Here is an 18,093-nt window from a genome sequence, read left to right on the forward strand (position 1 = left end):
TTGTTGTTTGCGCGCGTAATTGGGTTTTAATTTATTTATTTGTTATTTTTAGAACAAGAAGTGAATGCAGTTTTTTTTTAGGTGTGTTTAACCGCACAATATGCACATAAAGTTATGCACAGTACATAGGACTTCAGCAAAGTCGGGCTGAACTGCTAGTCATCTATATTTTTCAGTCTAAGAGTTATTACTATCAAAACAAAGCTTAATGGATATGAATTGTAAGCCTAGTCTATTCATCTAATAAAAAAAAAAACCTGGACTAGATTCTTGTCAGCATTCTCAATTCTGACTCGTTCAGTCTGGTTCTCCATCTTGACTGCCGACTTTATATGCGCCCATTGATATGCAAATCACATCAAACCTCATTGATATTCAAATCACATCAAACCTCATTGATATTCAAATCACATCAAACCTCATTGATATTCAAATCACATCAAACCTCATTGATATTCAAATCACATCAAACCACATTAAACCTCATTGATATTCAAATCACATCAAACCACATTGATATTCAAATCACATCAAACCACATTGATATTCAAATCACATCAAACCTCATTGATATTCAAATCGCATCAAACCTCATTGATATTCAAATCACATCAAACCACATTGATATTCAAATCACATCAAACCTCATTGATATTCAAATCGCATCAAACCACATTGATATTCAAATCACATCAAACCACATTGATATTCAAATCACATCAAACCTCATTGATATTCAAATCACATCAAACCACATTAAACCTCATTGATATTCAAATCACATCAAACCACATTGATATTCAAATCACATCAAACCACATTGATATTCAAATCACATCAAACCTCATTGATATTCAAATCGCATCAAACCTCATTGATATTCAAATCACATCAAACCACATTGATATTCAAATCGCATCAAACCACATTGATATTCAAATCACATCAAACCACATTGATATTCAAATCGCATCAAACCACATTGATATTCAAATCACATCAAACCTCATTGATATTCAAATCACATCAAACCACATTGATATTCAAATCACATCAAACCACATTGATATTCAAATCACATCAAACCACATTGATATTCAAATCACATCAAACCACATTGATATTCAAATCACATCAAACCACATTGATATTCAAATCACATCAAACCACATTGATATTCAAATCGCATCAAACCACATTGATATTCAAATCACATCAAACCTCATTGATATTCAAATCACATCAAACCACATTGATATTCAAATCACATCAAACCACATTGATATTCAAATCACATCAAACCTCATTGATATTCAAATCACATCAAACCACATTGATATTCAAATCACATCAAACCACATTGATATTCAAATCACATCAAACCACATTGATATTCAAATCACATCAAACCACATTGATATTCAAATCACATCAAACCACATTGATATTCAAATCACATCAAACCTCATTGATATTCAAATCACATCAAACCACATTGATATTCAAATCGCATCAAACCACATTGATATTCAAATCGCATCAAACCTCATTGATATTCAAATCACATCAAACCACATTGATATTCAAATCACATCAAACCACATTGATATTCAAATCACATCAAACCTCATTGATATTCAAATCGCATCAAACCACATTGATATTCAAATCGCATCAAACCACATTGATATTCAAATCGCATCAAACCTCATTGATATTCAAATCACATCAAACCTCATTGATATTCAAATCACATCAAACCACATTGATATTCAAATCACATCAAACCTCATTGATATTCAAATCACATCAAACCACATTGATATTCAAATCACATCAAACCACATTGATATTCAAATCACATCAAACCACATTGATATTCAAATCACATCAAACCTCATTGATATTCAAATCACATCAAACCACATTGATATTCAAATCTCATCAAACCACATTGATATTCAAATCACATCAAACCACATTGATATTCAAATCACATCAAACCTCATTGATATTCAAATCACATCAAACCACATTGATATTCAAATCGCATCAAACCACATTGATATTCAAATCGCATCAAACCACATTGATATTCAAATCGCATCAAACCACATTGATATTCAAATCGCATCAAACCTCATTGATATTCAAATCACATCAAACCTCATTGATATTCAAATCACATCAAACCACATTGATATTCAAATCACATCAAACCTCATTGATATTCAAATCACATCAAACCTCATTGATATTCAAATCACATCAAACCACATTGATATTCAAATCACATCAAACCTCATTGATATTCAAATCACATCAAACCACATTGATATTCAAATCACATCAAACCACATTGATATTCAAATCACATCAAACCACATTGATATTCAAATCACATCAAACCACATTGATATTCAAATCACATCAAACCTCATTGATATTCAAATCACATCAAACCACATTGATATTCAAATCGCATCAAACCACATTGATATTCAAATCGCATCAAACCTCATTGATATTCAAATCACATCAAACCACATTGATATTCAAATCGCATCAAACCACATTGATATTCAAATCGCATCAAACCACATTGATATTCAAATCGCATCAAACCACATTGATATTCAAATCGCATCAAACCTCATTGATATTCAAATCACATCAAACCTCATTGATATTCAAATCACATCAAACCACATTGATATTCAAATCACATCAAACCTCATTGATATTCAAATCACATCAAACCACATTGATATTCAAATCACATCAAACCACATTGATATTCAAATCACATCAAACCTCATTGATATTCAAATCACATCAAACCTCATTGATATTCAAATCACATCAAACCACATTGATATTCAAATCACATCAAACCTCATTGATATTCAAATCACATCAAACCACATTGATATTCAAATCACATCAAACCACATTGATATTCAAATCACATCAAACCTCATTGATATTCAAATCACATCAAACCACATTGATATTCAAATCACATCAAACCTCATTGATATTCAAATCACATCAAACCTCATTGATATTCAAATCACATCAAACCACATTGATATTCAAATCGCATCAAACCTCATTGATATTCAAATCGCATCAAACCTCATTGATATTCAAATCACATCAAACCACATTGATATTCAAATCGCATCAAACCACATTGATATTCAAATCACATCAAACCTCATTGATATTCAAATCACATCAAACCACATTGATATTCAAATCACATCAAACCTCATTGATATTCAAATCACATCAAACCACATTGATATTCAAATCACATCAAACCACATTGATATTCAAATCACATCAAACCTCATTGATATTCAAATCACATCAAACCTCATTGATATTCAAATCACATCAAACCACATTGATATTCAAATCACATCAAACCTCATTGATATTCAAATCACATCAAACCACATTGATATTCAAATCACATCAAACCACATTGATATTCAAATCACATCAAACCTCATTGATATTCACATCACATCAAACCACATTGATATTCAAATCACATCAAACCTCATTGATATTCAAATCACATCAAACCTCATTGATATTCAAATCACATCAAACCACATTGATATTCAAATCGCATCAAACCTCATTGATATTCAAATCACATCAAACCTCATTGATATTCAAATCACATCAAACCACATTGATATTCAAATCGCATCAAACCACATTGATATTCAAATCACATCAAACCACATTGATATTCAAATCACATCAAACCACATTGATATTCAAATCACATCAAACCACATTGATATTCAAATCACATCAAACCACATTGATATTCAAATCACATCAAACCTCATTGATATTCAAATCACATCAAACCTCATTGATATTCAAATCACATCAAACCTCATTGATATTCAAATCACATCAAACCTCATTGATATTCAAATCACATCAAACCTCATTGATATTCAAATCACATCAAACCACATTGATATTCAAATCACATCAAACCACATTGATATTCAAATCACATCAAACCTCATTGATATTCAAATCACATCAAACCTCATTGATATTCAAATCACATCAAACCTCATTGATATTCAAATCACATCAAACCACATTGATATTCAAATCACATCAAACCTCATTGATATTCAAATCACATCAAACCTCATTGATATTCAAATCACATCAAACCACATTGATATTCAAATCACATCAAACCACATTGATATTCAAATCACATCAAACCACATTGATATTCAAATCACATCAAACCACATTGATATTCAAATCACATCAAACCTCATTGATATTCAAATCACATCAAACCTCATTGATATTCAAATCACATCAAACCACATTGATATTCAAATCACATCAAACCTCATTGATATTCAAATCACATCAAACCACATTGATATTCAAATCACATCAAACCACATTGATATTCAAATCACATCAAACCTCATTGATATTCAAATCACATCAAACCTCATTGATATTCAAATCACATCAAACCTCATTGATATTCAAATCACATCAAACCACATTGATATTCAAATCACATCAAACCTCATTGATATTCAAATCACATCAAACCACATTGATATTCAAATCACATCAAACCTCATTGATATTCAAATCACATCAAACCTCATTGATATTCAAATCACATCAAACCTCATTGATATTCAAATCACATCAAACCTCATTGATATTCAAATCACATCAAACCACATTGATATTCAAATCACATCAAACCACATTGATATTCAAATCGCATCAAACCTCATTGATATTCAAATCACATCAAACCTCATTGATATTCAAATCACATCAAACCTCATTGATATTCAAATCACATCAAACCACATTGATATTCAAATCACATCAAACCACATTGATATTCAAATCACATCAAACCACATTGATATTCAAATCACATCAAACCTCATTGATATTCAAATCACATCAAACCTCATTGATATTCAAATCACATCAAACCACATTGATATTCAAATCACATCAAACCTCATTGATATTCAAATCACATCAAACCTCATTGATATTCAAATCACATCAAACCACATTGATATTCAAATCACATCAAACCACATTGATATTCAAATCACATCAAACCTCATTGATATTCAAATCACATCAAACCTCATTGATATTCAAATCACATCAAACCTCATTGATATTCAAATCACATCAAACCTCATTGATATTCAAATCACATCAAACCTCATTCCCCCTGATTCTTAAAGATCACCTCGTAAACTTACAACCCTGCTAGATTGGCTAGACACACAACTAGCCCTCACTAACCGGACAAGCACACTGAATTTAATTTTTAAATTTTTCATTTAAAAACGACGACATTTTACGTACTAGCCGACCGAATCGCATTCGAAGTTCGTTTAACAGCGACAACTTTTTTTCTTTTCTTTTCAAAAATAAACAAAAAAAAAAAAATTGTACTTTCATTAAAAAATAACTCGCGACAACTTTTTTTCCCCAGCAAATATAACCGAATTACATTCAAAATTCCTCGACGACTTTTTAATACATACAAGTCGTCCAAATCGCATTTTAAGCGACTTTTTCCTTTTCGAAAATAAACAAAAAAGAAAATCGATTCAAATCGTACTTTCATAAAATAACTCCTTCGTTTAAAAGCGATAACCTTCCTTCCTTTTCAAATACAACCGAATTTCGAAGTCCGGCAGTCCGGCACTCGAATTGCCATTCAAATTTCTATAGAATAGCGACTTTTCAAAGCACGACTTGCATGTGCATATAAAAAATTCTCATAGCCCGACAAATTATCAAAGTCCGAGCTTCAAATGCGTATTTAGCTTCTCCTAACAAGTGTTATATTACAAAACTGAGCGTATGAAAGCAAGAAAGAGACAAACGAAAAGGCTGAGATTAAACTTTTTATTTAAAGTTAAAACGATCGTGAAACGAACTGTTTGGTGTGTCAGGATAATTTGGCGGCGGCGGTGGTGGGGCGTTGGTAGGAATGCTGGTCGGGTGTTTAATATGACTCGGCGACGGTCTGGTGTTAGGTCAGGCTGAGGTGGGGGGCGGCGATGTCAGGAACGTGGCTTATATGTTATGGCGTCTGGAATACGTGTGCAGTGGCAGTGATGACAGGAATGTGGCTTAGTGTTCTAGTGTCTGGGATATGGGTGCGGCAATGGCGGGAGAAGAGTAATCCAAAAAGTAGTTGTCGCTATGGCGAGTTTGTGCCAATGGCTCCTACTATTGGTGGGACACTCCTTGCTATCTGGTGGGCTGTGGTGATCTGGCAGCGGCGGTGGAAGTGGGGTAGTCTTCAAGGCTTGCTGTCCAGTATCACGAATGAGATGGCGGCAGTGCGGCGACGCAGTAATTTTACTAGCTGTTGTCGCTGTGAGGGCTTGATGGCTGTTAGCTAGTGAGCTGTGGTGATCTGGCGGCAGCGACGGCGAAGAAAGGTAGTCTTCAAGGCTTGCTGTCCAGTATCACAAGTGAGATAGCGGCGGTGTCGCTGGCGAGGAATTAACGGCTGCTGGTTGGTGATGGAGTGGTGTTCATAACTTGACACGCAGGGCCCATCTGCCCACTTGTCGAAAAAGCTGTCATTTTTATACTCGGGATACGGACGTAGTTGTAGACAAAAGGCTGCTGTTATCGTTGGTCATTGTTTTCGCTTTTTATTTGTATTTGTTTTTTGTGTTTTAATGTATTGTAGGGATTCGTCTGTTTGGTGTTTGTATACATTTTATAGCAATTTAAAGCTAAGAAAGTTGTGAATGTGTTCTAGTGGGTGTTGTACTGTTGCAGTATTTTTTGAGATAATCATTTGTGTTTATATGCTGCCGGAGTTGTGGCTGCTGTGATGTTTGTGTTTTGTATTTTAATTTTTCTTTTGGTGTACGTCTTCCTCTGGCGGTTTTCTTTGTTGAGGTGCGAGTTATTCTGTTGATGAGTGTACATAAAAAAAATGGGCTTTGATATTGTCGTGTGTGTTTAGTGTGTTCATTTGCGTTGTATCGATGAACGGGCTTTGTTTTAGCGTCGCCATTATTATCACTGTCGCTGCTCCTGCTGGTTTTTTGTTTATTCATGTGAATATGGATATGCGATATAACAATAGCATCAAAATTTCGCAAAGTTCAGCTTTTGAACACGTATATAAAATTATTGATAGTGTTACATTATGAATAATCATATGGTGGCGGGAAAGAACCAGACAAACAATATAAGTTTAATTTTAAGCGATTGATTGATCAATCGTTTATTTCAAAAACAAACTTAAGAAAAGCAAATAAAATAAAGTGTTCTTTAGTTCAACAACATTTTGTCCATATATATTATTCCTTAATTGGAATTCATTTTTGAGATGAGCATTATATATATATTAATTTATTTTTATTTTGGACTATTATTCTCATCTTTATTAGTTATTGTTTTGATCTTATAATAATAATAATAAAGATGAAAACAACAACTAATAAAGATAGATGATAATAGTCCGAAATAAAAATAAATTAATAAACATTTTGTCCCTACTGTTAAGGTTATTCATTTCAGCATAGTTTTTATCAGCAATTTGCAGCCTTCTTTTTTGATAAAATATGTCACTAATTGTTATTCCTTGTGGTGTTGTTTTTTATAACAATATCGAAGGATAAGAGTTTGTTTTGTAGCAGACGCAAATAGACCTCTTTCTTCTTGCACATATTCCTCCCTGATTGAGTGATTTGCCCACACACTGGCCAATCAGAGGAGTAGCTCATGAATATTTTTAATCCCCAAGGGTGACAGCTTCCGGTCCCAAGAAGAAAAAACTCTCTCTTACTCCACCAGCTTTCGAAGGGACTAGACCTTTCGCTCCTCTGCTCCTACTAGGTATCAGACGACAGCCACCGGCTGTAACTACCTAGTAAGCAGTGAAGTCCCGAACCTTCCTTCCTTCTTTTCCTCCTTCGAGTTTAATGCCTTTTTTAAATAAACCTTTTCCTTGTTAAGTTTAAGAAGTGGTTTGTTGTTTGTTCGGAAAATTGTGTTAAATTATTTTATTAGGGAGTGCCTTAAAAGCACCAAATAATGATCCCTAAAGTTTTTCATTGGGAATCGTTAAAGGAAACAACTTAGCAGATTTGTTATCTGCCAGTCAGCGATATCGAAACTATTTCTGTAGCCATCTCTTCTCTCGGGCAAGCTGGTAAGTCACCTGGCGTATGTAGTAGCAGCATCTGGTAGTAGCACCTTTGATGAATTTGTTGATCCTTAGGCTGGGGATTTGACTAGTGGTCTGGTGTGCAAGTCAGTATTAGCCAGTGGTAGACCGGTGAAGTTGTTTTACTTCTCATCTTTAGTCGAGTGCAAGATCTCATTTCAATTTGTGAAGCTTTCTCTGGGAATACCAAACAAACAAAAAGACAAGAAAGGTCCGACTCATTTCATCATATCTTCACCTCTCTGACCACAACTTGTTTAAGTTTTCCCTTTCTCAATGCTTTAAATTTTTAAAGTTCGACGCAAATCATTTTAATCTTCCCTTTTTTCAACACCTTCAATCTTTTCAAAATTCGACGCGTGCCATTCAATATTCTCATTCTTTCTATACTTTCAACCTTTACAGTTTGGCGCAACTCGTTCAATCTTTCTCCTTTTTCAAATTTCGATACGACTCGTTTAATTTTCCCTTTGACAATGCTTTCAAATTTCGTCTCGGTCACAGCGACTTTTTCATGCTGAAATAGCTTCTAAAAAAAAACCTGGACTGGATTCTTATCAGCATTCTCAATTCTGACCCGTTCAGTTCGGTTCTCCAGAACTCCACTCCCGCTAATTTGACTGTCGGCCTTATATTCCTTCATTCCAGTGTTTAGCCTCATTGATATGCAAATCACATCAAACCATAATTCACTTGTATTCCTCAGAAACATGGACTATGTACTACCTTACATATTAAGGCTCTAAAGAGGTTCCACCAAATGTGCATTATAAAGATCATACAAATTAGCTGGAAGTTGCTGACAGCATTTCTTCAGCAAGACACAAAAATGTACATAATACATATGTGCATGCACTAGCTAAGATACCTGATGAGGATGGAAGATGACAAGCTCCCTAAACAACTGTTAGAAGGAAAATAACTTTGATTCCTTAATCATACAACCAATAGTTTCATTAAGCAAGTGTGATGCCTCATTTAAATTGGATATATTTGTAAATGAGACAATTAAATGAGACAAACAATATTGACATGAATTCGATATATTGTTTGCTTTTACACTATAAAAATCTAGAAAAGAAATCCTTTCAATGAAAGTGAATGCTCAAAAGAAAGAAAAAGGCAATGAAATGTTTTTTTTTCTGACCTAGGAAAAGGTTGAGTTTCTGAAGAATAATTATAGAACATAATTCTCAAATATGGAGACATTTGAATGAACAACTATGACTATCTTGAAACAATTCAATTTATAAGTCCTGGTACAATCAAAATTACCCCCAAGTAATTGGCTAACCTCTAACTCTAGTAAAAGTGGCAAAGAACAAGATGAAATATTGACTTTTTTCCAAAACTAACACTGATGGGGACATGTTGATTAATCATGGTTTCTAAATGTTGAGTAGTTCTACCTACATACCTAATATCACACTGATATTTCAATTTAATAATTTCTTCGTTTTTTGACATATAGAGAGAATGGAATTGTTCCATCATCGGCAGAAACTCTGCATCATGTCTGCCTCAGTAAAGCAAGACTCTTTGTAGATGATGTAGAGTTGTTGAGATAAATCCATAGTATGCTCACATCCAATATCTCTCTCAAGGATTTGGTTCCTATTGGGGGGGGGCATGTCAAAATTCCTAAAAAATAATCTGAATCTAATTTATACTTAGAAGAATGTAATCTAGTTCCTGAATAAAAAAGAAAAATAATTCTTTAACAACACTTGTCTAATGTCTTGCATTGTTTTAATCTCTTACAGAATAGATTTTTGTGAATACCTCATTAATTTTTACATATAGATGTAAATAGAGACAAATTCAATATCTTAGCATTCTTTGATATATTATGCAGCTCAATAATAGCGTTTATTTGGTATACTTAGTAATACATTATGCATAATCAAAATTGTATTCCAGTGCCAAGATTCTCTTGCTGTAGTGGTCAGATATTGGTCAATATTCAAATATTAACTAGCTTCCATGTTTTATTTTTTTCTCATTATAACTATTTGATCTATAGAAAATACATTGTTTTAAATTTAATAATTTCAGAAAATACTTTTATTATAGAGCTGTTGGTTCAATTTATTTTCAAGGAATTCACTAATCATTTTAATGATTATTGTTATTTTAAAATTAAATAACTCATTCTTTATATAGCATAAAACTGTAATTCCTTAGTGTGAGAGACAATTTAACAAACTGCTTTCAAGTTATGGTTAAACTTGTATTTCAGATAACAATTATGAAAATTTTAATTCAAACAAAAAATTAGCTTGTATAAACACAGCAGGAAGATTGACATGAGCATATAACATGTACAAATTTCAAAATAAAGACAAAATCTAATGTGCACCCAAGTAGCACCAGATTGCACAGAAGAAAAGAAAAATCAAAGTTCTATCAACCACATGAGATGAGAAACATGTGGCTACTTCCATGAAAGTTATTCTAAATCAACTGAAAACATTTATATTATATAATTTTAGTATGTCCACAAACGAAACTTATTCTTCAATTTACAAAATCAAATATACATTTCGTAGTATTTTGCTTTTGTGAATTTTTAGAAAGCTTTTGACAAAATGCAAAAAGATGTTGTCTGGTGGGCTTTGCATAGAAGCAAACAAGTAGTTAGTGAAAATTGTTTGAGCAATGTATAGAAATGTTCAACGTCATGTAAGAATTAATAGCACATTTAATGACAACTTTAACATTAAAATAAGGGTACATCAAAGTTTTATGCTAAGTTTGTTGGGTTTCTCATGAAAGTTTTGTGTGGCTGATGATTTAGTACTTGCTGATGAAATAATGAAAGGTCAATATGTTGTTCAAAGCTTGAAGGATTGATATGGAAATTAAAGGTTTACTAAAACGAAAGTGATAATCAGTAGTTGTAGCTTTGAAAAAGTTCTGCTCATTTTATAAAAAAGAAGTCAGGTGCAACTCAATGTTTTTTTAACAAGTATGCACTTGGGTGCACAAGAAGTTCGGTTGAATTACTTGTAAATTGAGAGACAATAATCACTTTATGTACAAAAAGACAATGGAGATGGATGAGAATTTTGATGTGGATATTTGAATGGTGCAGCTATTGAATTTGTTCAAAAGTTTGTTGTACCTTAGTGATACTATTGGAACACAATGTGGTTGCAAAAATTGGATAGAATGAGTTTGGTTTTATTTCCCCTTTAAAAGATATAAATTAAAAACTATGTTGTCTAGACAAAATTTTCCTGTGCATTAAATGTACAGAGGGAAAAAACTTGATTTAAAAAAATTAGAATTTGTTGGAATTAATCAAAATTATACTTATTAAAATTGACAATACCTTCTACATCTAATTTTATTCATTGTTTTCTTTTTAGATATGGAGTGGTTGACAGATGATAGTTCTGATCAGGAAAACATGATGGTTGACATTGGTTACATGCCTCAAATGGAACTAAAATCTATGACCCCTTCGAGAAAGTTACATGAGAAAATGCCTCTTTCTAGTGCTGATTCACATGAAGTTTTTGAGCAGATTTTAATCAACACAGAGAAGCCATCCTTATCTTGGAAAGAAGAAATCACAACTGACAAAGCAATGGATAAACTAAATGTCAACATGTTTCCTTTTAAAGAGGTAAATTATTTTGACTACAAATTAATTTAAACGTTGTATGTATTGTAATAAAAAAATAACTCCATTATAGTATTTTTAAAATCATTTAAACTTCTGAGAAAACTTTTATTAGGTAGTATCAGAAAAGATGGATTCAACACTAAAACTGCATCGAAAGTCAAATTTACATTATGAGTAACTTGTTAGAGGATCAAATATATAAAAAACAATCATGAAAATGTCGAGGAAGAAAAAATGTTGGAATTATTAATTTTCTATATTATTCTAGATATTTTAATAAAGTGGTAAAATATCAACTTTTACTAAAAATTTATTTAAATTCTGAGACACTATAGACTGTTTGAACCTCACTTGTCCTTGTCCGAAAGTGTCAGGACACAAAATGTTTCCTACCGCTTCTAATAGGCATTTTCGCTTTATAAGCTCTTGTTCTCTTGTTTTTGCATGTTTTAAATTTTTATCTTAATTTTTCCTGTTATATTTGTTAATGAGACCTTTATAAAATTTGTTCCTTACTTCTTTGCTTTAAAGAATTAAAAATTTTGCATTCAAGAAAGTTATTTAAAAGTTTTTGTTTTAAAATATTGAGATTTTTTATTTTTTAGATATTACATACAATAACATGGTTGCATAGTGGCAGTAGGAGGAGAAATACAGATGAAGAGAGAGAGAGAGAGAGAGAGAGAGAGATACAAGTTAGAAAAGCATTTCTTGCAAACTGTTTTTTTTTTGTTTGTTTTTAACATTTTAAATTAAGGTGTAGGATTTAATTTGAAATTTATCAATTTTCAAAGTACACTTTTATAAACTTTACAAACCAAAATATAAAAATTTAATTTAAAGTGAATCTGAAAATTACCTTAGATTTATCTTATGTTTTGTACATTGTGTTGTAATTTAGAAATAAATTTAGTTGAAAATTGTATATCTATATCATTAATTGCTAAATTGCTAAATTTAATTTTTAAGTGCAACAAAATGTACATAAAATAATCCAATGTAATTTTTAGATTCAATTTAATTAAATTTTTATAACTTTTGTAAATCTTATAAAAGTGCATTTTGAAAATTGATGATTTCACATTAAATACTGAACTACTTTAACTTTTAAAGTTTCTAAAAAGAAAAATTTTGTTTTTCATGCTTTGCAATAAATGTTTTTTAACTTGTGAAAGAATACGCGTTAAATGGTTCAAATTTTCTTTAATTCTTTGATAATGTAATAGATAAACTTTTTAATAATTTTGTTAACTCTTTCTATCTGTTGCTTTCTTGCCACTCATGACTGCCATTAGCACCCTTGTTATATAATAGTCTTATTATTATTGTTTTTGTTGTTATCATTCGTTGTTATTGTTCTTTGTTAAAACTTATTAATAGTGTGTCTTAGAGTCTTAGAGAGTCTTACTAAGAGAGATGTTGAAAGACTCAGAGAGAGATGTTGTTGCGTTCCGTGTTCGTTTTATGACGAGATTCATATTTATAAAATGTTCATACTTAGAAGTGTAATAGAAGCTCTTTGAGTGATGAAACAATGTTCAGACAGTCTTAGTGTTCACATTGTAGATATGAGATGTCGAGACGTGTATGTAAAGACATTTTAAAACACATGATATACAAGACATATAATAACAATTTTCACTTTACCTTTTGGTAGAATTACAACACAAAGACGACGTTTATAAAAACACATGATGGGTTTATTTCTTCTCCCGACCGGTCGTGGTTTTCTGAGTCAAGAATTCAAAGCTTCACATTCTAAGTTTCAAAAGTGACCGTCTCGCTTCTAGACGTTCGAATCCCATGTCTGGACTGTCGTCTGTCGTCCTCAGACTCTCTCTCCGTCTCTCCCCCAGTTTCTCTAAAGTTTCTAACTATATCGAGAACTTCCCATCTTCCATGACGTCATACACATGTTAAAACATGTGTCTTCTTTCACGTGTTCTGGAAATGCGTGTCCAAAATTTTTTCCTTTGTTTACAAAAGGAATTTTAACCTATATTCCCAGTAACCTATATTTCCAATATGCTAAAAACATGTTTATTAAATTATCCTATAGTTGCATTCCTCAATTGAATTTTCATAACAGAATTGACAACGCACATTCTTTTCTTGAAACTATTTTATCTCTAAACTAAACAATGGCTTGTTTTCACATTCCATTTGCTAATTCATTTCACATTCCATTTGCTAATTCTCTCTTGTAATCTATTTCTAAACCTAAACCTAAATTACGAGGTTCGAATTTCGTCTATGCTATTTCATTTTCATTTTAACTAAATCTCTCTATTTTTATACTTACATGAAAAGGGGACAGCCCTTATCATGTAACACCCTCTCTTGTATATAAATTTCATAATTATGAATTTATGTACATTAAAAGCCTTACATAAACCAACAAAGCAGTAACTTGATATTTGAAAAAGTTTGTTGTATTGGCCTTTGGTGCATAGATAGCATCATAGAAACAAGCATTTGGACATTTAACTATGACTTCAGACCATAAATTAAAAGAAACTTTGTAAGTATTTTTTGTAATGCATATATGCTTTATGTCAACTACTGCCCTCGGGGTTTTTCCACTGCTCCTAGCATGTGAGAGTATCACCCAATATAGAAATCTCTGTTTATTATATAACAATATTAACAGCATATATCTCTGAAAAATCTCTGAAAATTATGAACTTTTATTTTGGCAGAGTGTACTATTTGTAACAGTATTTAACTTTAGTGACATTCGAGTCCGAGAAGATGTCCTTACAAATCACACTTACAAATCACCACATATGTGGCACAAATCTTCAATGTATACAAAATTCCATGATTTTTTGTATGATGTTTGTGTGTTCCCCATAAAAAGAAATAAAATCTAAAAGTGTATTATCTAAATGGAAGTGCTTCGAATCTCTAAGTGCACACCTTAGGAGGCTATGAGAGTAGAACCCCCTTAAAACTTCAAATATATCCAAGTTTTTATGAAATTTAAATCATGTGTATAAAATTTTCTGGGTAAGATGATTAAAGTGATCTTAAATTTGTATGTTATCCTCTACGAGCCAACTATTTACATGCCCCATCTCTAAGTAACCTATGGAAATAGAATTCCCTTAAAATTCCAAATATATATCCCTGATTTAAATGAAATTTAAACCATATATTTAAGAGAAGTTTTCATTATTTAGCTTCTTCCGACTATCTTACAAAGTGAAGCAGAAGGAGGGTTGCAATAAAAAGAAACAAAGTAAAATGATGTTAAGAGCATAGTGAAAAAGTACATCATAGTGATCCTCAACATCAGGAGTTCCTACCAGTAATATACATTTTTTTCAATTTTAACTAAACGCTAGTCTAATAATACTGAACTAGCAGTGACATGTAAAATATAAATGATAAACTTTCATAAGTCATGTTAAAAGAAGAATCTAGGAGACAAAGTAACAAGAGAGAAAAACGGTGTGAAAAGGAATAAGTAAAAAAAAAAAAAAAAAAAGGCCATAATATTGAAAGTATACCATCACTTTACTATTAATAGACTGTGTTCAGGAGAGTTAGAGAAACTTATAGGTTATTAGAGATTTCCATAAGAAAAATTGTTTCATTTTCATATTAGGTTGGTGCAAAAATAATGTCATTTTTTTTATATAAGTTGAACGTCAAAAAACGACATTATTGTTGCACCAACCTAATAAAGAAATGTTTCTTGCAATAAGTTTAAACATGCCTATCTAAAGATGTTGGATTCTACTTGATAGTTTTTTGCTCATGATTACGTGAACTATTGCTTTAAAATCATGTTATGCTTAATGACCTTTTCATTGAAATGTTTTTGAGATTATTTACATTTTTAGTTGGTGAAATGAGCACAATTTAGTTTTTTCTGAATCTTTTCTTGTAAAAAATTCATGTAATTCATTAATTTGGTTATTCAATTTCACTTAAATTTTAATGCCATTCTTTTGACTGTTGAATAAAGATTTTCGTCTTTCTTTTTTAGGTACCTTATTACAACTTCACAACTGCCTTTAAAAAAGCCAAGGAAGAAAAAAAATTGGTTCATTCAATTATTTTATGGGGCGTCTTGGATGATCAAAGTTGCTGAGGTTCAGGGCGGACTCTGAGGGACATGGCCCTAAGGAGTTCGCCTGTTATGTCCTTACTCAAGAAACATTTCATTAGCAGTTTCTCCCTTGTGCTGGATCTTCAAGTTAGTTTGACATAACTTTTATTTCTTCTCTAGTTTTTAAGATTTCCATTCGTTAACAATTTTATACACGTTTTTATTTTATTTTGTCTCTTAATATTTTGTCCTGTCGTCATGCTTATTATTGATTAAATAAAATGTTCAGCTTAAATTTCAGAAAGCATACTGAGATATTTCCTAGTCATACCAGTTCTACACTGTTCAATATTACACTGTTTCCTTCTTGCTAGATGAGTTAGCATTATATTTAACTTTCACATGTGTATTTGTTTGGTATTAAATATTTAGTTTTAGCAGAGCCAAATGTTTTTTTTTTGCATGCTTATAAGCTGTTGGACTTTTAATTTGGGTGAAAATTGAAAGAACAAGGAATGTGTTGATTTCCAATATAAGATATTAACAAATGAATGAGAAGTTCATAAAAACAAACAAAAAAAAGAAATGGTAAAAGTTCTTTGAAAAGAATGTCCAAGAAAATTCTTCAGATGCAAAGTAATTTGCTCAAATATTTGTTTGAATGCCTAAAAAGAGATTTAAACAAAAAGGATGAACTCTTTCTGTCAGTTTTAATTTAAAATATTTTTTCAATAAATTCAAGATAGCAATTTAAATTACAGAAAAATATTTTTAAAAAAATCAACAAAAAAGAAAACAAAGTTGTCATATTTTAAAACAGCATACATTTTCCTGCTCTTCATCCTTGGGTGCATCATCTTCATTTTCCTGCTCTGCATCCTTGGGTGCATCATCTTCATTTTCCTGCTCTGCATCCTTGTGTGCATCATCTTCTGAGGAGCTTTCTTCATGTGGTTGTTTGTACAGCAGTGAGGCTTCATCATCTGATGAGGTAATTTCGTCATAGATTAAACGATCATATCGGCAGGCTGGACACACATCCTTTATGTGGCGTGGTGTTCCATCAACTGAAACCAAGTGTTGGCTATTGATTTTTGTCACCATACCTGTGCTGCACTGTGTCGTACATCTTCCCCATGGATTCTTCACTCAAGCAGCATCTCCTTGTATTGATTAGCATTGTATTGATATTGATATTCTCATCCTTGTATTGTATTGATTGTATTGATTAGCATTGTAAGGCACCATCACTTCATCGATACCCTTGATATGGATCCTACCGTCTTGTCATCTTTAAGTGTAATGTTGTGCCAGTACACTGCCTCCAAGATCATGCACCTCATTCTTGTCACAATGTACTTTATTATGCAATGAGACCTCTCAATTATTTCATTTTCTGAGGGTACGTGGGTGCACCAAAATCATGCCAACATTCATGTAAACTCACAAATATCTTTCCACAAAACACTGCACCATTATTGATGAGCAATTCAATTGTTGACCCCCCCTTTCACAGAACACAATCCCCAACTGCTTAATGACGCTAGCAGAATCTTGTCAGTGCAACTGCTTCTAGATGTCAAAACTATAATAAGTACTGAAATAGGTTATTGCAGTCAATCAACAAGCAAAAATCACTGCTCACACTAATTCTTCCAACTGACTTTGCCGCTTCTCAAACGTCAAATGATTTCTCCTTCCTCTCCCACCCACAAGTGACCTGATTTTATGAGGCACGCACACGTGATCCTGCGAAGCTTTGTTCACTACAAAATGTCACAGCCGCCATGATGGACTCTTTTTTTCTTTCTCAACGCGTGCAACTCACAGGACAGACAGACACGAGGACGTTTGTACAGTAAGCCATTTTCCCCACGCTCCCCCCTGATCTCATGATCACAGAGATGGCAAGGGAGTGGTGATCGTCTTCGCTGGGTGCTTCTTCGAGGGGGACGACACACGCCTCATCTTCACTTGTGCTTTCGTCTACGGTCTGAGGGTCGAGCATCTCTGTCTCTTCTGGGAGGCTACTAATCTCAGAGTCACTGTCTGGTGGTGGTGCTACAATCCAGAGAAATGCCTCGCTAGATTCTGACTCTGATTCGCTCATGTTGTCTAGTGATGGTTGCATTACTAACCATATGTCTT

The 18,093-nt window shown here is 32.5% G+C and overlaps 1 protein-coding gene across 2 annotated transcripts in view; it reads left to right on the forward strand.

The window, feature by feature from the left end:
* Positions 1-18,093, forward strand: part of LOC145255735 (selenoprotein N-like) — a 369,827-nt gene that overhangs the window by 317,716 nt on the left and 34,018 nt on the right. For both annotated transcript variants that reach the window (XM_080114352.1, XM_080114354.1), the window contains 2 exons: positions 11,629-11,888; positions 15,883-16,092. In XM_080114352.1, coding sequence (XP_079970478.1) covers positions 11,629-11,888; positions 15,883-16,092 — 470 coding nt within the window. The remainder of the gene's footprint in view (positions 1-11,628; positions 11,889-15,882; positions 16,093-18,093) is intronic.

The sequence above is a fragment of the Euprymna scolopes genome, chromosome 31 (genome assembly GCF_053919585.1).
Source record: "Euprymna scolopes isolate OS-2025 chromosome 31, ASM5391958v1, whole genome shotgun sequence".
Lineage (NCBI taxonomy): Eukaryota > Metazoa > Mollusca > Cephalopoda > Sepiida > Sepiolidae > Euprymna > Euprymna scolopes.